At 41.3% G+C, this 24,058-nt stretch overlaps 1 protein-coding gene across 1 annotated transcript in view; it reads left to right on the top strand.

The window, feature by feature from the left end:
- FIG4 (FIG4 phosphoinositide 5-phosphatase) overlaps nucleotides 1–24,058 on the top strand; it is a 96,715-nt gene that overhangs the window by 14,743 nt on the left and 57,914 nt on the right. The window contains exons 4-9 of the mRNA XM_087718655.1: nucleotides 4,628–4,784; nucleotides 8,526–8,576; nucleotides 11,158–11,306; nucleotides 12,677–12,805; nucleotides 21,644–21,744; nucleotides 23,005–23,167. Coding sequence (XP_087574781.1) covers nucleotides 4,628–4,784; nucleotides 8,526–8,576; nucleotides 11,158–11,306; nucleotides 12,677–12,805; nucleotides 21,644–21,744; nucleotides 23,005–23,167 — 750 coding nt within the window. The remainder of the gene's footprint in view (nucleotides 1–4,627; nucleotides 4,785–8,525; nucleotides 8,577–11,157; nucleotides 11,307–12,676; nucleotides 12,806–21,643; nucleotides 21,745–23,004; nucleotides 23,168–24,058) is intronic.

Below are 24,058 nucleotides of genomic sequence, written 5' to 3'. Positions count from 1 at the left end.
GGAAAAAATTCAAAAAAATATTATAAGGTTGGAGAGTCTAAGCAATGAGTTAGACTGCTGGAAAAACTTTAGATAAGTCTATTGGGCTAGACTGAATTGAAAAACTAACTAGCACAGAACCAGAGGCATGGCTAAAGATTTCCAATACAGTCTTGCACAATTAGGCAGAATTTAACCCATGCTTGGACTCTCCAAGCAGCACACAGGAGAACAGCGTCGTTATGTTTTCATTAGCAGAAAAGTATAACAACATTAATGCAATTTTCTAAAAGTAAATAATGATACTATGGCACTAATACTACAGGGTTATTTTCCTCTATAATTCTTATGAAAACATGCACTTTTAAAAAGCAGGCACAGTAACACAATATCAAAAATAATATCAAGAATGTAATGAACTGCATTTCTGCCTATATATAAAGCACATGATTAAAAATTGCATTTTTTCATAATCAAACGCTTGCAGTTACATAGTATTTTCTAAATATGAAACTAAAAATTATGATTATATATTTTAATATGTGGGTCAGGTTTTGTTTTTCCAGGTGGGTTTTTTCTGATCCTGCAGATATAATGGTGACAATTATTCAAACTATGTTGGCTACTAATTAACTACTTGAAGAAACATAGAAAATCTTTGCAATAGTTAGTATACCGCTGTGTGCTATAATTTTGGTTGTTCTTATTCATTGTGTGAATCACTTTTTATTTTTATTTTTGCTTTACATGCAACTAGTTGAGACAAATTAAGGAACTTCAAATATTAATATGTATTCTTCCCCTTAAACTGCTTTCATGTTTTTACTTTTTAATTGAAAGGCAAGATTTAAGAGCTGGTGACTGTGTGGTAAAGTACTTGTTGATTATAGATGTATTTTAAAAAAATCTCCCGGAACAAAATTGTCAGGTTATAAATAATATAAAAGTTTGCATACCCTGACGCACTGTGATAATTGACAGGTGGGCAACAGTAAGCACTTTCACCTTCTGGGAGAAAATGCCAATCTCCTCCCTGAGAAGTTTAGAAGAGTATGCTAATGTTGCAATGAAATCAGAACATGAATTTTCTATCAGACAAATCTCAGATTAATATTATATCAAATAACTGATTGTTGTATCATTATAGGAATTTATATTTTAAGACTTTTACTTTCTAAAAGCTAGTTTTCCTAGTCTTGTTTTTTAAAGTATTTTACAATATTAAAGCTTACATATGATGATGAAATTGGACTGATATCCATCTTCTGATTAACATCTAACAATAAGCAAGTATTGCTTATTACTAGGAATGAGTATGCAATTTCAGTGAGGCCAGCATGAAGCTCAAAAACAGCTCTTCATAGAAACAACTTTACATGTGAATTACCCTAATCTCGTGATTAGGATAATTTAGTGCACTCTCTGAGGGCACGTGAGCCGACGCCCCAGTTCAGTTCCACCACGTATGCACATGCACCTCCTGCCAGCCAGCTGGTTTTGGGGTTTCTGTTGCGCATGCGCAGGGGGCAGAGTGTATGTGTGTGTGTGTGGGCTTTGCCCATGCATGTGCAGGGGCAGGAGGGCAGATCACACATACATGCGTGGGGCGGGCGGGCATACGCATTCCGTTTTGGGCACTCAGTCCAGAAACGGTTAGCCATCACTGTCCTAATCCAATATAGATTTATTCTTTTAAAGTATTAATTATTTTACAAGCTCACTTTCATAGGAGAAAAATTGCACATTCAAAACCAGAACCTCCTTCTTGAGTATAATGCAGTGTTGTGCAAATGGAAATATCAGCTTCAAAGTGACTTATGCGATTCCACATGCAGCTCAAAAGGCTGCATCCAAAATTATTCAGTTCTTTATCTGTTCAAACAATAAGGCTTTACCTTCACTCTGACCTCCATTGCTTTATACTCATTCCCAAATCTCTAAAGTAACTTTAGAGGGTACACTGTGAAATGGAGGAGAAAAAAATATCACTCCACTAGAAAAATGATGTTGGATGCTTCCCAAGGTGATTACATTTTTTATGGCAAATGCTGTCATCTTCACATAAAAGACCATAGACAATTTTCACAGCGCTCCATTTGTTAGCAGAAATGCCAGTACACAGCTGGAATGCATAGCTATTAAAAATATTGTACTATACAAGTATGTTCAACTTATTTCACATTGTAAATAATTTCTACTTTACACAAAGCCCAGTAATATTTACCTTTGAGTTTGATGTCAGATTCTCCCAAGTAGAACTGCTCAATTTTGGACAATCACATTTGCCACAGCCAATCATTCCTCCATAAAAACACTTGGCAGAACAAGTATTTTATGGAATTCTTGGGATGTACAGGCATGGTCAAGACTCAAGACATTGGAAGAATGAACTGATAGGGTAATATCAACTGGTCACATCTTTGTTTATTGCAACATCTTCCTCAGATGATCTCTGGTCTCAACCTTGAGTGTTTTTCTTATCCTTTGAAATTCTTCCCTTTTTCAGTTTTTTTTAAAAAAAACAGAACTTTCAAAGTCTCTGTCTTTCAAATTATTCTTTATATCAGGGGTGTCAAACTCAAGGCTTAGATCTGGTCTGCGGAGCCACTCTGGAAACAGCAAAGGTCCAGCCTGTAGTGTCTCTGTCAGTGAAAACGGAGCTCAGTGGGGGGTGGGGGGGGGGAGAAAGGAAGGAAGGAGATTATAATAAGAGGAAGGGAAGGTCTGAAGGAAGTCTCGCATTAGCACTTGGCCACCACAAGTGCTCCTGACACGAGTGATGTCGATCTGGCCATGCCCTGGCCAAACCCACCCCACCCACGTATACCCCACCCCAGTCCCCCTGAGGCCAAACAAAACCCTGATGTGGCCCTTAATGAAATTGAGTTTGACACCCATACTTTAGATCAATGTTTTGCAACCTAACAGACTTAAACTTCCAGAAGCTGAAAATGGCCAGAATCTGTTTTAAATCATCTTCAGATTGGGCCAGGTCAGCAGCCAACCACTGAGTGTGCTTGTCTACCATCTCATAGGCCTTCATGGCCAACTATACATCATTGTTATTATATTTTTTTGCATTTTGCATAACGTTCTGCAATATTTCTGTGTGTAACTTTGATAATAGACTCCTCACATTTGAAATGTATTGTCCTGCAACCAGGAGAAAACAGTTCACACTATGTGGAAGTACTCCTAATCCTCAAGGGATATTTTTGGGGTGGCAGTAGGAGTAATGAAACTGTAGGGAGATGACAGGATAAAATGTGTTGCAGCTATTTGATTTCTTTGCATGCAGCATTATTTATTTGAGTACATAAGAAGAATGTTCCATTGAAAGTAGTGCCACCATTGGAAAAAGTCCAATTTTCTGGTGTTCCTTTATTAGAAGCATTTGAAACAGGCTGATGGGGAAAAACTTCCTCTTTTAGAATGCACACAATTTCATGTACTTGGCTGCAACATTTGCTGTTGAAGTTGAACATCATACTATTTTCTATTATTACAGTGTACAGAATGACTCTCTGAATAGACAAGTAGCTATAACTCCTTCTTTGTAGAATCATAATAAAAGGTCATTTGCCAAAATTCTTGATTGATAACTGCGATAGATTAAAGGAGTGAAAAGTTAATCTGATGTGTCAAATATTGTAGATTAATGAAAATTTTCATTATGGGAAAGGCTAACAGTCTGGATTTGCTAGGAAATCTACCATACATTGCAATGCTGAACAGCTGATTCAGATGGAAGCCAAGAAGAACAAAGTATATCTGACATTGTAGTGTCAGATATTAATGGAAGCATTAATTAAATTAAATTAGAATTTAATTAAATTAGATTTAAATTAGATTTGCCTGGTTAGAAGTGGTATAGTTCTGAGTTTATATGGTGGGTGGGGATGAGGGCTGATAGGTAATATATAATTTAAAATGATAAATCAAGTGTTGTTATACTGCAGTTATCTGCTCTTGCATCAAGTCTTCCTAATAGTTTAATTATGCTTTCTCATTTACTTAGCTGGACAACTAAAATTGTATTTAATACATTATATGTATTGTACATATATCTCTCACACACACTATGTATAAAACATAGATTTAAAGAAGTAGAGCACTATCCTCATTTGCAGAATGATCATTTTTTTCTTTTCCTTTCCTTTCCCCTTTTGTTAACTGCCTCTTTCCTTTCTCTCATTTCCAGCTCTTTTATCTTTCTGCCTTGTCTTCCTTATACAGAAACGTTCAGTTAACTCATTACTTAGATTTCATCTCAATGGGACATTCCATTTTCCTCAGTTCACCTCAGGCATTGGTTTGATGAAATATGCTTTGAGAACGCAATACATAATTTTTCAAAAGAGTTGAAGTGAACAGCCATGTTGAAAAATACTTTTCAATTTATATTCATTAATTATTTCATGTATAATTTAACAGGAAAAAGCAGTTACTTTAGCAAAATTCTGTAGATTAAATATTTATTCTGGAATGACAGCCCCCCCCCCCCAATCTCTGGTATTATAAGGTGCCTGAAATACAATATAATTATTGCAACCTTGACAGAATTTGTGCTTGTTTTTTTAGCCTTCTTGTAGTATAGTGAATCAAGTGACAGATACAAATAATAGGTAATTTGTTTTCTTTCTTGCAGGATTTGTCAGATTCTTAGAAGGTTATTACATTGTGCTAATTACAAAGAGACGAAAGATGGCAGATATTGGAGGACATGCAGTATATAAAATAGAAGATACAAATATGATCTACATTCCAAATGACTCTGTACGAGTGAGTCATCCCGATGAAGCAAGGTAATTTTCAGTCTCCTTTTTGGATAACAGGGACGAACATGTGATACCATATACTGCTTACCTTAGCTCAGTGATGGCGAACCTTTTTCTTATGGCGTACGAAAATTGTGTGCCCACGCACCAATTCAATCCTCCCTGCCCACCTGTGCATGCGTGTGCAAGCCCACCCACACATGCATGCATGACCCCTCCCCAGCCTCCAGACGCTTTCCTGAAGCCTGGGGAGGGCAAAAACGGCCTCCTCCAGCCCTCCAGAGACCCTCCAGAAGCCAGAAACTGATCCTTTCTGAACTTCCGGTTGGCCCATTGGGGCTGTTTTACGCCCTTCCCAGGCTTCTGAAAAGTCTCCGGAAGCTGCAGAGGGTGAAAAACGGCCAACTGGAAGTTCGGAAATGATCTGTTTCCGGCTTTAGGGTGTGCGGGGGAGGTCGTTTTTGCCCTCCCCAGGCTTTAGGAAAGCCTCCGGAGGCTGGGGAGGGTGAAAAACAGGCCTAACGGGCCAACCAGAAGTTCCTTTCTGAACTTCCAGTTGTCCCATTGGGGCTGTTTTTCACCCTCCCAGTCTTCAGAGGCTTTCCTGAAGCCTGGGAAGGGCGAAAACGGCCTCCCCTGGCCCTCTGGAAAATCAGCTGGCTGGCGTGCCAGCAAATATGGCTCTGCATGTCGCCTGTGGGGTCTTGAGGCTGTTAAAGACTGGATGAGAGCTAACAAACTGGTACTCAACCCGGACAAGACCGAGTGGCTGTTGTTTTTTCCTCCCAACAATTTGGCTAACGTTCCATCACTCAGGCTGGGGGGTCAAAATTTATACCCCTCAGACAGGGTCCGCAATTTGGGAGTCCTCCTGGACCCACAGCTGAGTTTCGACCATCACTTGTCAGCTGTGACCAGGGGGGCATTTGCCCAGGTTCGCCTGGTGCGCCAGTTGCGGCCCTACCTGAACCGGGAGGCCCTCACAACAGTCACTCGAGCCCTTGTGATCTCTAGGCTGGAATACTGCAATGTGCTCTACATGGGGCTGCCCTTGAAGTGCATCCGGCGACTTCAGCTAGTCCAGAATGCAGCCGCGCGAGTGATTGTGGGCGCACCACGGTTCGCCCACATAACACCGATCCTCCGTGAGCTGCGCTGGCTACCTGTTGATCTCCGGGTGCACTTCAAGGTCCTACTTACCATTCATAAAGCGCTCCATGGTAGTGGATCTGGCTATTTGAGAGACCGCCTTCTGCCAATTACCTCCCTTCGTCCCATCAGATCGCATAGAGTAGGCCTCCTCCGAATTCCATCCGCCAGTCAGTGCCGACTGGCGACTACGTGGAGGAGAGCCTTCTCAGTTGCAGCTCCGACGCTATGGAACAATCTCCCCGTGGAGATCCGCACCCTCACCACCGTCCAGGCCTTCCGCACAGCCCTCAAGATCTGGCTATCCCGTCAGGCCTGGGGATAAGACTTTACTCTCGCCCCTCCCGAATGTTGAATGAATGTTGTGTTTTACCGCTAATTATTTTTACTCACATTTTCTTTTTGTGTTTTGTCCTGCACTCCCCTCCCCTATTATTGTAAGCCGCCCTGAGTCCCCTCAGGGAAAAGGGCGGCCTATAAATGTTTAATAAAAGTAAAAAAAAAAAAAAGTAAAAAGTATATGCCATAGGTTCGCAATCATGGCTTTAGCTGATCTTAAAAAGCTATCAGCTGGTCTGGAAAAAGAAAGCAATGTAATCCACTTCCATATTATTGCCAAGAAACCAACTTAGATATATCTACTTAGATATATCTAAGCTTGCATCAAGAGAGTCTTTACTTGTAGGATTAGAATTTTGAGCTACATGATTGTTCATGTAAAAAAATTAGATGCAGAGTGTTGGTTCTAATTTTCATACTGAGTTGATCAGCCTGAACAAATGGCTTTTGGGGAATGAGTAACACTTTTCCTGTAGTTCATGACAGCAAAAAACCAGCAAACCTGAGCAAGAACATTGGAAAAGAAAGGGAAAAACCTTTTGAGAAAAACTGTGCCTAGCAACTAGGTTTGTTGTAGGTTGCATGGTTTATTGCTTCCCTTTCTTTCCAGTGACACGTTCAATATCATAAGAAATAAATGAAATATTTCTGTAGTGTGATTTGAAGAGGATGCACATAACCGATACAGCCTATAATAGCTCCAAATTTGCTCCCTTTAGCTTGAATTAATATGTACAATTCAAAATTTGGACCTGCTTCTGGATTCTTGCTGCTGGGCTATGTTAGCATGATAAATTTTGAAAAGAGAAGTAAGATGATAGTGCTCTTCAACTACATGAAGCAGTGTCACGTGGAAGATGTCATCTACGGTATTACTTAGAAAGCTGCCATTCACTATATGTACTTAAATGGAAGGATACAGAAATCTGTTTAAGATGCTTTAATTTGGATTTCTGAATTATGCAGAGGTTTTCCTTCAGGGACCTAAATGGCCCCGGTATATGGCTTTTGTGTAATTCATTGGTATTTTGTATGCATTAATAATGAGACTTTTATGTTAATTAATAGCCATTCTGTTATGGAAGTATGTATGGATTAAGAACTTGGTTCTTGTAACAAAAGGTATTTTGTTTTATGGATAATGGAGTGAACTTCTCATCTTAAATAACCCCCAAATTATATAGAAGTAGAGGATTAGGATTTAGGAACAGAGCTACCATAGATTGTCTACTTGGCAAAGTGTGATGCTAAATAGAAGTTTTGTGAAAGACCTTAATAAGAGATAACGGTCTACTTTAATGCAACTGCTATTCTTATAATATTTTCTTGCTAAAGAAAGTTATTGTTGTGTGTTTACCTGGCATTTTCATTCTTATAGAAGAGAGGAAGACTTTGAATTCAGAAAGCAGAAATCTAAATTAAGGCATTGACAACTTAATGAATAAAAACTAAAGTTTTAGTTAATACATGCCAGCAACCCTGTATCCCAGTGCACATGCTCTTACGTTGCCAGGGAGATTGAAACAATCCTGTATGTCCTCGTTTACTGTAACTTCTGTATGATGACAACTCCCATTTTACTGTGAGTGCCGAGGAGAATGGACAAGTTCTATATCCATTATCTCTATATTCAGTCTCAGATCCTGATATCACTAGGGTAGTAGCTGAATTTATATCTGCAACAGTTGAAATAAGGCAAAAATTATCGTCAGACTTAACCTGATAACTCAGTCTCCTTGAATCACTTTATTTTTCTTTTCTTTATCTTTCACTTTCTTCTCATCTTATATAATCCAAAATTGTGCTAATGATAAACAATTAATCAGGTATTAAGTAAACATCAATTGTGCTTAATGTATTCCAGATAGAATTTTATTAGTTCAGTGTATGCGTCTACATTTTATCACCCCATTGTTTATCTAAATTTTAATATATTGCTATTTAATACCTGATAGACCATCATATAGAAATATAGTTTGCACTTAATAGTGAAGAATTATTTCCAATTTTTGCTGCCTTCTTTAAATATGGTCTGCTACTCTTGTGTACAGTTTTCACTTTTCCTCTCCTTTTGTGTGTATAATTTATTCACCTATTTTGCTCTCAATCCCTGTGCCCCCTGTAATATTGTTACTGAACAGTATTTACTTTTGATCACTGACCATAATAAAGGTTTTTATTTGATAAAGCTAGTACAAAAGGTTTTGATAGAGAGTGTCAAAGACAGCATACTCTTTCTGCATAAAATACCTTTTATTATCTTTTGGGTTTTGTCTGTAGATACCTACGAATTTTTCAGAATGTGGATCTATCCAGTAATTTTTATTTCAGGTATGTTTCTAACTGAATTTTAAAGTATTTATTGGAATCATTAACAATAACACTAGCAATAGCACTTAGGAGTGGTCCCCAACCATTCCAATTCCATGGACTAGCAACAGCAGTGGGAAGGGGAGATGATTTTGCATGCGTGCCCACTACTTGCTGAAATGGAGCTTCATGCGCCCACACATTTGCCCAATCGCCTGCCACTTCCCACTTTTCAACGGACCAAGGACCAGAGGTTGGGGACCCCTTGCTTTACAGTACTCTCTGAGCAATTTATAATGTCAACATACTTCCCCCAACAATCTGGATCCTCATTTACTGACTTCAAAAGGATGAAAGGCTGAGTCAACCTTGAGTCAGTCAGGATTGAACTCCAGACAGTGGGCAGAGTTAGCCTGCAATACTGCATTTTAACCACTGCGCCAACAGGGCTCCTTGATTTATTATTGAGGATAACCTAGAATTTTCATATTTCTTTCTCTTATTGTCTTAGAATTGTATACTTAAAATATTCACACGGCCTATAAACCTATTGTATTCTATGCTATGCTATGCCATGCCATGCCATGCCATGCCATGCCATGCCATGCCATTCCAAATGACTGAAATACAGCATCTCTGTGAACAAGTTACTCAGCTCTCTCTTTCTTGCTTACCTCTTTACCAATTTGCATAACCTGATCTTCCTCTGGAGTGTACCATATCAAGTATTTTGTAATCCTGAATGACTACAACTTAGACGTTTCAGTATCCCAGGTTTTAAGGACTTGGAATGTAACTTTTTTACGGTGTATTCTCCAGATTCATTGTAAAAAATGTCCTTAGGCTCCTATATTCTCAGCTGCTGTCACATTCACATTCTGTCAGCTATCATTACATCTTTTCAAAATAATTTTGACAGGAGAATTGAGTCCTGTGGTATTTCATAGGAAAAGTAACTGAAGAATTAAAAACCTCCATTCAACACATAAGACATCCACTCTTAAGAGAAACTGTTCTCAGTCTTGGTTCCATGCTTCATTTTGCTCTCCTTCAATGCAACTCATATATATTCCAAATCCTTTGCACCTATTTTCATTCGATATAGGAAAGATCTGAAGGATTATGTAGCGTTATTTAAGTAGGAGATTGGCAGTATTTAGAAGGCTTTGAATGTAGTATAGAAAAATAATACAACTTAAAGAAAACCACCTATCTCAGTGGAACGAAATTAGAAGATACTACCATTAGACATTTTTAGATGTGCAAGTTGCCAGTGGAAGAGTACTGAGGGAAGTTCCTAGCTTGTTGCTAGGATTCTTTTTTTTTTGGTCATATCATAAGAAACTAAAATAGCTGTGTACAACAGTTGTTTGTGTCTACTTTATTATATGAAATAGGACTTGGGTAGTCAGGGAAAACATAATAGTAGAATTCATCCTCATGCTATGACCTTCAATGACTGGTCAAATGTGCAACAGTGCTAAAAGAGAGGGACTTACAACAGGTTCTTATTTCCAATTGTCACAGCATCCCCACAGTCACATGATAGTGATCTGAGTGCATGGTGCCCGGCTCACAATTACAATGTTGCAGCAAGCTATAATCACATGATTGTAATTTCTGATGCTTCCTGCCGGTTTCCCACAAGCAAAATCAGTGGGAAAGCCAGCAGGAAGTTGAAAGTTTCAGTCACATGAGGCTCTTACTTAACAATCTATGTAGTCATCACTGACAACCGGGACTGTCAAGAGGTGCCATTCCTAAGCAACGTGGTCGCATGACTTCACACTTTATGATCTTATCACTTAGCAATGGCAGTTCCAGTTCCAATTGTTATTGTAACCCAAGGACTGTTTGTAAGTTGAATACAGTGAGATTGGAGATACTTAAGTAAGTGTGTAAATACAGTGATGAACTGTCAAGTGGATGGACTTAATAAAATCCTCCAAAACAGAGTGATGAGAAGTTTAAAGAGCAAATGTATGAATTAGTGTATGTATGAATTAGTATATGATAGAAAAAATTATGGTTTGCAATCCTTCTGAGGTGAATAAATTGAGGACCCAGATTGTTGAGGGCAATATGCTGACTCTGTAAACTGCTTAGAGAGGGGTGTAAAAGCACTGTGAAGCAATATATAAGCCTAAGTGCTATTGCTATCTTTAGTTTGCTATTTTTCTGTCTTTTTGTTCAGTTGCTTACCCCCCAAAAGAATAATGTGATGGATTGGAATGCATATATGGATGGATTCAATCTTGTCCATCATAATAAAAAACCTCCCTTTTTATGATCTAGTGTTTGTAATACACTAGAAAATTATATTTTGTGAATAGATTCCATCATTTTGATTTCTCAGACTGGATAATCTAGAATTGTGACTCTCATAATTCACTCAATTTGTCACACATTTGAAATTCAGACCATAAAGCATACTGATTGTTCACTGTCATTGGATTAATTGGTATTTTATTTCTAAGGAACTGTAGAATTAGAAGATACAGTACTGTAAATTAAAGCAACTTGTTTTGGATAACTGAAATTTTTCAGTATGATGGCCAGTAATTCTTTTCAGATTTTTAATTTTTTTCCCTCCAAATTTTAGCTATAGCTATGATCTGTCCCACTCCCTTCAATATAACCTTACAGTTTTGAGAATGCCTCTAGATGTACTTAAAACAGAAACAACACGAACTCGTCAAGAGTGTTTTGACATATTTGAAGATGAGGGACTTGCGACTCAAAATGGAAATTGTAAGTATCCTTTTCATACAGCTAAGTCTAATTTTGTAATGCTTTTAATGCAGAGACATGAACCTCTTTAAATTAATCAGTATTACACTAAAAGTGTTCAGAGTTAACAAAGGATTACATAAGGCATTATACCTAGTTTGACTTTGAAAGCAAAACAATTTGTATAAATTATTGATCTCTTATTTTGGTTAAGTTAGCATATAAGTTAAGAGAATAATTTAAATAAGTGATTGTTACTATTTTGTGAAAATTTCTTTATATAAAGGATCAGTGATTATGGATTTATTTATAAAGAAACCTATCTCCTATGATATATAACTAATATCAATAGATGCTAATGACCAGTACCAATGGGGAAAAAAGTATAGTTCTCTGATACCTTTGGGTTATAAACAATGATAATTGACTTCAACTGTGTCAAGTAATTAAAATTAAATCATGCTTAATTATTTATACCAGATATCTCTTCTCACAAGTTACTGCTGTAAATGTGTGAAAAATTCTCTTGAACTTGAGAATTTTTTACAAGTTACAGTTCATTATATCTGTAGAACATAAGCCTGAAAACATTTTATGGCCCTACAGTCTCATCTAGGCAGTAGGCAAGTATTACAGAGTTGTGAGGAAGATTGCATACAGATTTCATTCTATAAAGAAAACAAATGGAAGCCCTTTTACTACTGATTGCTTCCCTAAATGTAGTAGAAAAGGGTGCATGTGGTGTCTTCCTATTCTGTCAAATAGAAGATTGTAAGGTCTCATAAAGCATTTGGGTTGGTGTAGAATTAGGAAGAGTAGTCACTTTTCCAATGCTGTTGCTGAAAACCTGTCAACAGAGCAATACAGTTTGAATTCCTTAAAGGAATTCAATTTGAATTTGAATCCTTGAATTTGTACTGGAGAAGAGTGAGAACTTTCTCTTGCATGCCTTTTTGTGTCAAGGAACATGCTCTCCAACCATGGCATATATCCTCTTCACCTTTTTTTCCTTTAAAAATGTACAGGCCTTGCTTGGCCTTGTAGTGTGAAGGGAAGAACTCTACTGTATCGGTTCAAAAAGTAATATAGATAAATATCTTATTTCCACTAGCAGTGAACAAAATGTTTCTGGAGTTCTGATCTGTCTAATCTTATGCAGTGAGACATAATCTTATGCAATGAGAACACAATGAAAATTCTGTTTCTGTTCCATAATATCCTTAGCATTGCCAGAACCTCTGGCCTTTGTTTATTCACCAATTATATTGCAAGTTAATAAACACAGATACTTATCTAAATAGGTCCTGCATGTGTGTGGTATAAATTGACAATAATCGATGTAATGTAAGGTTCAAAATAATGTTCTTATTGTTTTTGCAATAATTTTTCAGGTGTATTTGGAATTTGCAGTGACCCTTACCGAAAATATGTATGGAATGGGAAATTGCTTGATGTTGTCAAAACTGCAGTTCATCGAGACTGGCTTTTGTATGTTATTCATGGATTTTGTGGGCAGTCGAGTATCCTTCTTCTGTTAGTTATTAATGTTTGTTACAGTAACAGCAAATTGCTATTCTAGAAAGAAAACTGAATCATGGTAACATACAATAAAGTCCTACCTTAGGTCTTTTGTATGTGGCTATTAAACTCACCCACAAATTAATTAGCAGTTTGTAAAAGAACCTCTTAGATTTTAAGAGCTGGAAAACAAATTTTCAGTGTTCATCTACATGTAGATAATGAAGCACAATAAAGGAAAATTCTTATTCTAAGCATGCCTATTACGAGAAATCATGAATGGGGTTAGTGTTGCCAGTGAAGAAACAAAAGACCAAATAAAGACTTCATTTCCTACCACAATGATTGTGTTGGACTTCACTGTGAAATTAGCTTGCAATGGAATAATTGAGCATACTCCTTTTGGAGCAGATAGTAGAATAGCTAACAAAACTTAATTATGATTAAATGCATTTTTAATACAACCGAAAAATGGAAATGGATATACCAAAGTAATTGAGACCTTATTTATTATTTCAGAGTACATATATACATTTTCCTCTATTTGTAAATCAGTTGAAGGAGCAATGTGATTTTTGTGCATTTTCTTTTCTTTTTTTAAAAATCGTTTTTATTAAAAGATTTAACCTATACAATAAGTATATTCAAAGAAAAAGACAGTAAATGTGAAAGAGAGAAAAAAGAAAAAAAAGAAAAAAGAGGTATAAAAAACAGCAGCAAACATGAACAGAAATATAAGAAATGGTTTCTGATCTTTCTCTTGATAGTTATGCATACAGTTTTAATCAATCCCTCTCTTACATCATATTCTCCAGTGCACTGCTCAGAGAGTCCAATGCTGGGTTAACACAGCCTATCTGCCCTTGGACTGAGTGATGTTTTTAGTTGACCACGCATCCCTTTGCCTCTGCATGCTCAGTTCGAAAACTCAGTCCGCCCGTTAGGACTGTTTTTGGGAGAGCTCCAGTCAGATAGGCTGGAAAGTTTCCCACTTTGGACCACATTTGGATTCTCAGATAGAGAAAATTACATCTACTGTAAGAACTGATAAATTTGCCTCCATTGAGGCTTCTGTCGCTTTAAAAGGGCTACCAGGCTTTCTCTGCTGCTGCTGGTCGCAAGCGCTCCAGAGGATTGCGAAAGCTTGCCCAGCAGATGCTGGCGAGCGGCAGGAGCGGCTAGTGGGGTGTGCGATTTCCCCAGCCAGGACAGGGGCGTTCCAGGCAAAAAGAAGCCCCAGAGAAGGCTCTGAAGCCTGCAGGCCGTATTGCTAGGGATCCCTCAGCTGCTCCATTCTGCCCGGCAACAGCGGCGACGGTTGGAACCTTCGCGCACTTTTCTGGGCTGTGAGGCTAGAAAGAGTGGGAAGCGGCTGCGCGCGCACCCGCCATTTTGGATCGCTCCGAATTGCTGTGAAGAGCGGCAAGCGCAGATCGTGCGAGGAGCGAAAAATTCTTCCAGAGGCTGCTAGTGAGAAGCAGGAGAAGCGAAGAGCCAGACAGCCCAAGCGGAGCCACAGACAGCCCTCAGCGACTGCAGAACACCGCAGGGAGGCTGGGGACTAGTCTGGGGAGCCAGCTAGTCTCTCCCTCCTGAGAGGAAGATAAGTCTCGGGGAACCGAGGGCGGTGGGAGGAAGGAATCCGACCCCCAGGCGGCCCTTCCCTCCTGAAGATTCTGCGAGCGCATTTGAGCCTCAACGGCCAGCGCGTGCCATCCCAGCTCCAGCTATCTTCCAGGCCTCGTGAGGACCTGAAATGGGAGAGGAATGCAGGGAGGCCTTAGGGGAACAGGCAGGACCCTCCAGCAAACGCAGCAAGCTGGATCTCTCTGTGAAAAAAGGCAAAGGGCACAAGGGCTCAATTGAAAGGTCTTCACCAAGAGCCACAGTGGATCCCAGGGAGGTTTCTAGGCCCCATCAGCCAGAACTAGCCCAGACCATCGCAGTAGGTAGTTAGCTTCCCCTGATCGTGAGGCCCAATCCCCTGGGGATAGTGAATTTTTATCTGGGGATGACTATAGGTCCAGGGATCCGTCTCCAGAAGCTTCTTGGGGGTACCCCGACTCCCCTAGCTCCTCCATTGGAGAGGAACGAGATTCTATCCAGGATTCCCAGTGTGGGAAGGGTGAATCCAGCTCAGGCAGGCCTAGCCATTGCAGGCCCAGTAAGCAGAAGCTGAAGAGTGGTAAAGGCCCTGCTCTATCTGATGAAATGAGGGAGGTAATTTCCTTAGCCATTTCCCAAGGGCTAGCTGAAGGCATTAAGCACAGGGGCTCTCACAAGGGCAAGGCCCCAAAGGAAAAGCACAGGCCTAAGGCCTCCACTTCCAAGGAGCCTGTATCCTCCTCCCCATCTTCCAGCCCATCTCACTCTGGGCTTTCAAGTTCTGAGTAGGAAGAAGGGGAAATTTTTGTGCTTTCTGAAGATGAAAACCCTACCCCTGACAAACCAGCATTCACTGGCCTGTTTAAGCCATCATTATTCAAATCAATCTTACACAAGGCCATGACGGCTACAGAGTTAGGCCCCACTTCCAGGCCTGAGGCCACTCAGGATTCCACATCCAGGGATCACAAGCATGGCTTATTCAAAGAGACAATAGAAACTCCTGAGGTTATCCCTGTGCCTGACTTCTTTATGGACGCTGTGCAGTGCCAGTGGCTACAGCCGGGCACGCTAACCAACCCCAGTGGGGGGGACAGAGCACTGTATGCCCTGGAGGGGAAAATGGAGGATATCCTGAAATTCCCTGAAGTAGATGCCCCAGTTGTGTCTCTAACTTCCAACTCAAACCTGCCAGCTGAGCTCCTAGAGGGACTAAAGGCAGAAGATAAGAGGTCAGAAAAGGCATGTCAGAAGACACACATGGCGTCTGCCTGGGCCATTAAGGCATCCACCTCTGCCTCCTTTTTTATCAGGACCACCTTATTCTGGCTACGCCAACTCAGGTCTAGGCCACCACCCAGGAAATCTAGATGGCGCCATGAGTTAACAAAAATTATTACCGCTGTCGAGTACTCGGCGGATGCCGCCTTGACAGCAACCAAATTCTCATCCAGATCCCTTGCTTCCAATATCACTTCACGCCGCCTCCTATGGCTTAGACATTGGCAAGCTGAAATGAAAGCCAAATGGAAGCTGGCATCGGCCCCATTTAAGGGAGGCCTTCTATTTGGAGAGGCCCTGGACAAGTTTGTCACCGAAACCAAAGACAAACGCAAGATCCTTCCTGCAACCCTTAAAAGGGGTGACCGGAAAGGGGCGGGGTTCTTTCGCAAGAGACCTTACAGGAGTCAGGAAACAGGGCAATCATCTCACCCTTCCTCCTACCAGAGACCCTTTCAGGCAAGGGGGGGATAGGCACCAAGACAGATCCTTCAGTGCTCGGGCCAACCAATCTCAGACTTCCTTTCGGAGACCATTCCGAGGAGGCGGAAACAACAGTGGTAGCTCCCGTCCCTTTCGTAAGGGAAAGTGACGGTCGCACGGATCCCCCCATCGGAGGTCGGCTATGGCTGTACGCCGACAGGTGGGAGGAGATAACATCGGACAAGTGGGTCCTCAACACCATTCGGAGGGGCCTTGTCCTGGACTTTCTAACCTTTCCCCAGAGAAAGTTTATTCGCTGTCCTACCCCCAGGAACCCAGAGAAGAGGGAGCGCATGAGAGCAGAAATCCGCCATCTCCTAGAGATAGAGGCGATAGAGCCAGTCCCCAGGGATCAGCAGGGGAGGGGCTTCTATTCTATCCTCTTCCTGGTGCCCAAGAGTTCAGGGGGTGGAGGGCCATCTTGGACCTAAAAAGTCTAAATCAGCATCTGGCTTACAAGAGGTTCAAGATGCAGTCACTCCACTCCATCCTGGACTGTGTGAGGGAGGGGGACCTATTGACATCAATAGATCTCAAAGAGGCCTATCTGCATGTCCCCATCCATGTGGCCCACAGGCGGTTCCTGAGGTTATGTTCGGAAGGGAAGCATTTCCAATACAGGGCACTTCCCTTCGGGCTATCATCTGCGCCCAGAACATTCACCAAAATTCTGGCAGTGCTAGTGGCTCATCTCCGCAGTCATCCGGTTCGTCTGGAATGTTATTTGGACGATATAATTATTCATTCTCTCACCACCAAGCAGGCACACCGCGATGTTTCTCTAACTGTGCAGACCCTGCAGCACCACGGCTTCTCTGTCAACATGGAGAAGAGCCAGTTCCGGCCGTCCACCTGTATACAGCACCTGGGTGCAGTCATCAACTCCACCTCCTGCCAGGTATTTCTTTCTCCAGACCGGCTGTCCAACCTGAGATGCAGAGTGAAACACTGCAGCCTTGCCAGGTCGGTACCAATCATCCAGCTGTCCCAGCTCCTGAGGATAATGATATCATGCCTGAGGTGGTTCCCTGGGCTCGTCTTCATGCCAGGGAGCTGCAGTGGTTCCTGTTACCCATGCAGAGGGCCAAGGCCAGCAACTCTCACAGGCGGGTTCGGCTCCCACGAAGGGTGATCCGGTCTCTGGCATGGTGGAGGTCCAAGGCAGTCAAGAAGGGCTGCTTGTTCAAGGAGCCGGAAAGACTAGTTGTCACCACGGACGCCAGTCTCCTGGGGTGGGGTGCCCACTGTCAGGGCCACCTAGCCCAAGGCCGCTGGACTCAGAGGGAGGCCGCCCACAGCATCAATTGGCTGGAACTGAGGGCAGCTCGCCTCGCGCTGAGAAGGTTCGCTGCTCTAGTAAAAGGGGCTCATGTACTGTTGATGACAGACAATGTGGCGACAAAAGCGCATATAAACCGGCAAGTCCCCTCAGGGAAAAGGGCGGCCTATAAATCTTAATAAAAAAAAAAAACTAAAATACTCGATCAAAGGCCCTCATGCTCGAGGCGGAAGCTCTGGGCAGGTGGGCGGAACGTCATCTGGCTTCTCTCAGTGCAGATCACATCTCCAGCATAAACAACCGGGAAGCAGACTGGCTGAGTCGCCAACGCATCGACCACTCGGAGTGGCGCCTGCACCCGCACCTGTTCCAGCAGATCGTGAGGAGATTCGGCATGCCACAGGTAGACCTGTTTGCCACACACAACAACACACATCTCCCATGCTTTTTCAGTCGCTACCACTCGCCCCAGGCGGAGGGAACAAACGCACTGAGGTCAGTGTGGCCTCAGGGACTTATGTACGCTTTCCCTCCACTTCCGCTCATTCCTCAGGTGGTGAACAAGCTCCTGGCTGAAAAGGCAGACCTCATCTTGGTGGCTCCCTTCTGGCCCAGAAGGCCCTGGTACCAGACCTGGTCAAGTCTCTCAGTTCAGAGACCGTGACGAATCCCTCGGGACCAAATCTCCCTCAGCCAGGGGGCCGTCACCCATCCGGAGCCCCAGTTGCTACAGCTAGCCGTTTGGCACTTGAGGGGGAGCTCCTGAGGTAGCAGAAGTTCTCTGACCAGGTCATTTGAACAATACAGGCGTCCAGGAGACCTTCTACTACTAGAATCTACGATGCCACCTGGGCCGCATTCTCACAGTGGTGCAAGACTAGAGACATAGAGGCCTCTTCAGCCTCGATCCCTCAGACCCTAGACTTTTTGCAGGAGGGTCTAGATAAAGGTCTTGCGGTCAGCACCCTTAGACGTCAGGTTGCAGCGTTGTCTACTATCCTGGCTAGGGGCTCCTCTCGCTCTCTGAGTCAGCATCCTCAGATCAAGAGCTTTCTCAAGGGAGCTGCGAACATCAGCCCTTCAGCTGTTCACCGGTATCCGTCATGGGACCTTCCATTTGTGCTTAAGGCTCTGACAAAAGCCCCATTTGAGCCTTTGAGAAAGACCAGTCTGCGCCGCCTTTCCATCAAAACTGCCTTCTTGGTGGCTATTACATCCGCTCGCAGGGTATCCGAGCTGGCAGCTCTTTCTGTCAGGGAGGATCTGTGTGTAGTTCACCCGGACAGAGTAATTCTGCGGCTTGATCCGTCCTTTACTCCAAAAATTAACTCTCTGTTTCACAGGACTCAAGAGATTATTTTACCCAATTTCTGTCCCCATCCTTCTCACCCTAAGGAGCGTGAGTGGCACAAGTTGGACGTGAGGCGAGCCGTGCGCATGTATGTAAAGAGGACAAAAGACTTCTGCCGTTCAGAGGCACTCTTTGTCTCCTTCCTCTCTGCGTCCCTGGGCCACAAGGTCTCTTCTCACACAGTGGGGCATTGGCTACGCGCTTGCATCAAGCTGGCATATGAACACCAGGGCAAGACGGCTCTGAGACGGGTCACCGCACACTCCACTAGGAGCGCAGCAGCGTCTGCAGCCTGGGCAACCCAGGCTTCTATTCTAGACATTTGTAGAGCGGCCACATGGGTCTCCCCCACGGCCTTTATCAAAAACTATAAGATTGACACCTTTGCCTCAGCCGAAGCCTCTTTTGGCAAAAGGGTTTTACAAAGAGTGGCTGAAATGCCAGAGGCTACGGCGCTTCCCCACCCTGGGACTCAATAGCTTGGGCATGTCCCAGCATTGGACTCTCCGAGCAGTGCACTGGAGAAAGACCGTTGGCTTACCTGAACGGTTGTTCTCGGGGCACTGCGAGGAGAGTCCAAACCCGCCCGGGGTGTTTATTATATTGAACGATGTGACTTTATTGACTGTAACTGATTACAGGACGGTTTCCTTCGTTTTCGAACTGAGCATGCAGAGGCAAAGGGAGGCGTGGTCAACTAAAAACATCACTCAGTCCAAGGGCAGATAGGCTGTGTTAACCCAGCATTGGACTCTCCTCGCAGTGCCCCGAGAACGACCGTTCAGGTAAGCCAACGGTCTTTTCTCTTTCTATAGACTATTTTTTTCTAATCAACAAAACCCAAAGTCAGAAAATCATTTTCTTTTTTAATATAAAAAGTCTGTAAAGAGTTTGCAGTCATTGATGAATGTCAATAATGACCTTTCTCTAATCAAAGTATTCAATTTGGTTATCTCAGCAGGTTCAGTCAATTTTACCAACTATTCATGCTGATAGTACCAAATATTTCCATCTTTGTGCATATAATAGCTTTTGCCCAGTGATCATAAATTGAAATAATCTTCCAAGACTCGTTTCTAACTCTGGGTCCATTAATTCTAAAGGAAAAAGGTCTGTCTTTAATTGAATATTATTCTTTAAAATCCTTTGGATCAATGTATTCATTTTAATCTTTTTTTTACATATTTACCAAGCATGATAAATATTTCATCATGTTGCTTATATTTACAACAGACACTTAGAAATACCTGAATATATTTTAGATAGTATTGCTGACATCAACTACCAATGATTACATCATTTTATACTTTTTTAGTCTTTCTATCCTGATTTTTGGCATTTCCCCACTCTTCCTTACAAAAATTGTCTAGCTCAGAAATATTCTTCAAGAAAAACTAGGAAAAATCCCATCATGTTAATATTTAATTGAATCTGTTCTTTTTGTCTGTAGAGATTCTCAGGTATCCAGGTCATGGTTGTCCCAAAGGTGCTTTTTCGAAAGGTCACTGGATGTTGTTTTTCCTTGAAGACGTTTTGCTTCTCATCCAAGAAGCCTCTTCAGTTCTTTGTTTTTCCTTGAAACATCTTCAAGGAAGGACAAAGTCCAGTTGCCTTTCGACAAAGCACCTTTGGGACAATCTGTTCTTTTATTTGGCCACATAATATTTACTGTACTAGTGGCTGTTGCACAAGCTCACAGCATAATAAAGCCATTTCATGATTAATAGTTGGCAAGATGATATTCTAGTAGGGATTTGTTTATTATCTTGTCCTGAATTCAACAGCTTAAAAATTTGGTCTTTTTAAGCAGTGTTTCTCACAGTTGAAATTGCCAATTGAAAATAGTTAGCATTTTTTAAAATAAACCTTAACCTGATTTGCAAGTGAATTGCCTTCATTTTCAAATATTTGGATAGTTGCTTAAAGGAATCCATGGTTATTAAAATAGAAAAAGCAACAATCACAAGAAGAGATTTAGAAGAGTCAGAGTATGTATTTATCTCTGAAACAGTGGTGGGATACAACCAGTACGCCCCGGTACAGGTGTACCAGTGGCTGATTGGAGTATCAGGTACTGTTCCGGTACTGTGCTCCGGAGGGCCCGCCTGTCCGCCCTCCTTACCTGTATTTGAGCCGATTGGGGCTTCTGCGCACACACATGAAACGTACGGTGCCTGCACGACGCTCCGCCAAGCAGCTGGAGCATCACAGGCGGTAAGTATGCATGCATGCATGTGCTGCGTGCATGCTGTGCATATGCATGTAGTGGACGCCTGGCCCCGTTGCACCGTACCGGTTGCACCAGGATCTGGAACCCACCACTGCGCTGAAAGTCTGACTAATTGTGCCATAGGAGTAATGAGTAACAGATTTGGAGGCCTTATTGATATTTACTATGTTTTTCAAAAGCTACACTGAATCAATTGGAAAGGTGTCCAAGCTTCTGCACCTGCTGTATTCACTGCTTTCTTATTTTGAATCTTGAAATGGTTGAATGTACTTCAGATTTCCCAAAAGATACAACATTTAATTTTGTATCATGCCGAGATTATCTTAACCTGTGTTCACCAAGGGATGCACAAAACATACAATTTGAACAGCAGTGCCTGATATTTTTGCATTCAATTCTAAAATAGAATTTCTGCCTTTCTTGTATTTTGTTAGGGTATTTTGAAAGATTAAAATGTCATGTTGCTAGACTAAAGGAACATTCTTTTTTTAAAAAATGGGAACGACGTGCTTGCTCTGCATTTATGTATATGCCAGGACTAAAAGGAAGTTAAAAAAAGAATGTGGGATAGTGAATGACATATATTTATAAACCTTATCTTGGATTCCAAGAACTGCTTATTTATGGTCGTCCAGTGTATGTCACTTTGATAGCTAGAAGATCAAGTAAATTTGCTGGAACACGGTTTTTAAAGAGAGGAGCAAACTGTGAGGTAATACATATAATAGAGATTTTTTTTCATTGTTGTATGAAAATGTTGCATGAAATGTACTTTGCTCCCACTCTGCAGGCTTGGTGTTGGTGGTAACTGTGTTTTGTCATTTAGGCAATTTTTTTAAAAAAATTCTAAATCATATTTTTTCTTATTTTGGGAAAGTGTATATCATGAGGGCCAAGACAAGCTATAGTTTATACTTCACTTGTTTTGTTAATATGATCAATCACCTTAAATAAAATTACAAAATCTCTGCATCTGTTATTGTTAGATGCAGGGATTCCAGGCTTTTCAATATACTTATGTGTGTTGCAATTTTATGATTTCAGTTTTTGTGTGCCCAGAGAAATGTTCATTTATGCGTTTCAGATTTAAAATTTCTCTGGCAAAACACTGACAAGTTAGTAGAATTTATATTTTTATCATAAATCCACAGGAACATCGAAGTCAAACTGTTTAATTGGGTTGCAAATCTAGGAATTTATTCAAAACTCCTTGACCTTTTTTTGTAATGTCTGGGAATATATTGATACTCATTTATACAAGCAGATTTCTTAAATATGCATTAAGGTGCAAGGGCTCCCTCCCCCCATGTTTTGGAGATCTGTAATTATAGTATGGTATTTTTTATCTCCTGTGGGGCTATCTCTGTTCTAATGGTAACACCCTTCAGTCTTTTCTTCTCTCTTCTGCCCATGGACACTTCAGATAATCGAATGCCAAGCAAATGTGAATAATATCTAAGAATTGTAGATATTAAGAATGTATGTTATTTGGGGTAATATATCCATCAGTACAATGGTACTTCTGAATCAACCATATGAATATAGAATTTAAGTAGAGCTATATTTAATATCATGATCATCTGCTTCACTCCATCAATATTAGTTTATTGTATAGCGAAGTGATTTTTTATTTCTAGTTGCACAACAGAATTCTTTTCAGGAGACCACACTGGGGGATGCATAGTTAGATACTTCTGAAGCACAGTGTTCTCCTGTAGCCATGATATCTGGTTTGGAGTAACTGTAGATTTAGGAACAGAAGGAAAAACTACAATTTCAGTGTAGATGAGAGCAAAATGAAATTAGTGAGACATTTTTCCAAATAATCTTATTTATTGCCACGAATCGTAATCAATCATTGCTTTTGCTATGCTAAAATGAAAACTACGCTGACAATTGAGTGGTGAGATGTTTGAAGAGGACGTTTGTTGATAATGTGAAGTATCATAAAGTTACTGCTTTTTTCATGCAGGGAGATGTAGCCAATGAAGTAGAAACTGAGCAAATACTTTATGATGCTTCAGTAATGTCATTTTCTGCCGGAAGCTATTCATCTTACGTCCAAGTGCGAGGTTCAGTCCCTCTGTATTGGTCTCAAGACATATCGACTATGATGCCTAAGCCACCAATTACACGTACGTACAAAATATTGATTTGTAGATTGTGTGCAGATTATGTGCTGGTAAATTACTGATTCTTGTGCTTCCAGCTGTAGTTTCAGGATGGAGAAATAATATTTTGTCCAGTCATAGTTAATTGACAATTGTACTGGTAAAAGTTTTCTAAGTGATAGCATTAATATATACTCTGGTTGTGCAATCAATACTACCACATACTGGGATAGTGACCATGAATCCTGTTAATATTTTATAGTTAAGGAATTTCAACACATAGACAAATTTTCTTCCTCATACCCACACTTTTATCATACCTCTTTCTTCTTTACAATACAATAGCAGAGTTGGAAGGGACCTTGGAGGTCTTCTAGTCCAACCCCCTGCCTAGACAGGAAACCCTATACCGTTTCAGACAAATGGCTATCCAACATCTTTTTAAAGACTTCCAGTGTTGGGTCATTCACAATTTCTGGAGGCAAGGGACAGAGCTTGTGTAGGTAGATAGTGAGGGAAAGGTTATTCTTTCAAAATAAATATATGAATTAGATGCAATATGAGACTCATCTTTCTTAAAACGGCTGTTGGCTTCATAGCATCCTTGTGCTATTCTCCTAGCAAGTAGTACCTCTCACAAGACTATAGGGGGCTCTGATTTTTAAGGAAGTTCTGTTTGTGGAGTGCGTGGAGCCTCCTTAAAATACTGCCCTCTACAATCTCAAAAGAAGTACTACTTAGTAGGAGAATGGCACACAGTTGCCCTGAGTTTGGTAGCTTCTACAAGAAAGCTGAGTTTCACATTGCATTGCATCACATGCAAGCAGGTCAAAGCCTGGGGAGCCCTGAGGTACAGGAAATAGAGCACTGGGTGCCTCAGGGATGGAGGAGTCACTGAGAGGCCCTTGGCAGGCA

Source organism: Thamnophis sirtalis, unplaced genomic scaffold, assembly GCF_051295495.1.
Source record: "Thamnophis sirtalis isolate CommonGarterSnake01/CBP01778 unplaced genomic scaffold, rThaSir2_p1.2 scaffold_6, whole genome shotgun sequence".
In the NCBI taxonomy this organism is placed as follows: domain Eukaryota; kingdom Metazoa; phylum Chordata; class Lepidosauria; order Squamata; family Natricidae; genus Thamnophis; species Thamnophis sirtalis.
Note: the sequence above shows the minus strand (reverse complement) of the source record. Positions and strands in the feature narration are given on the sequence as shown.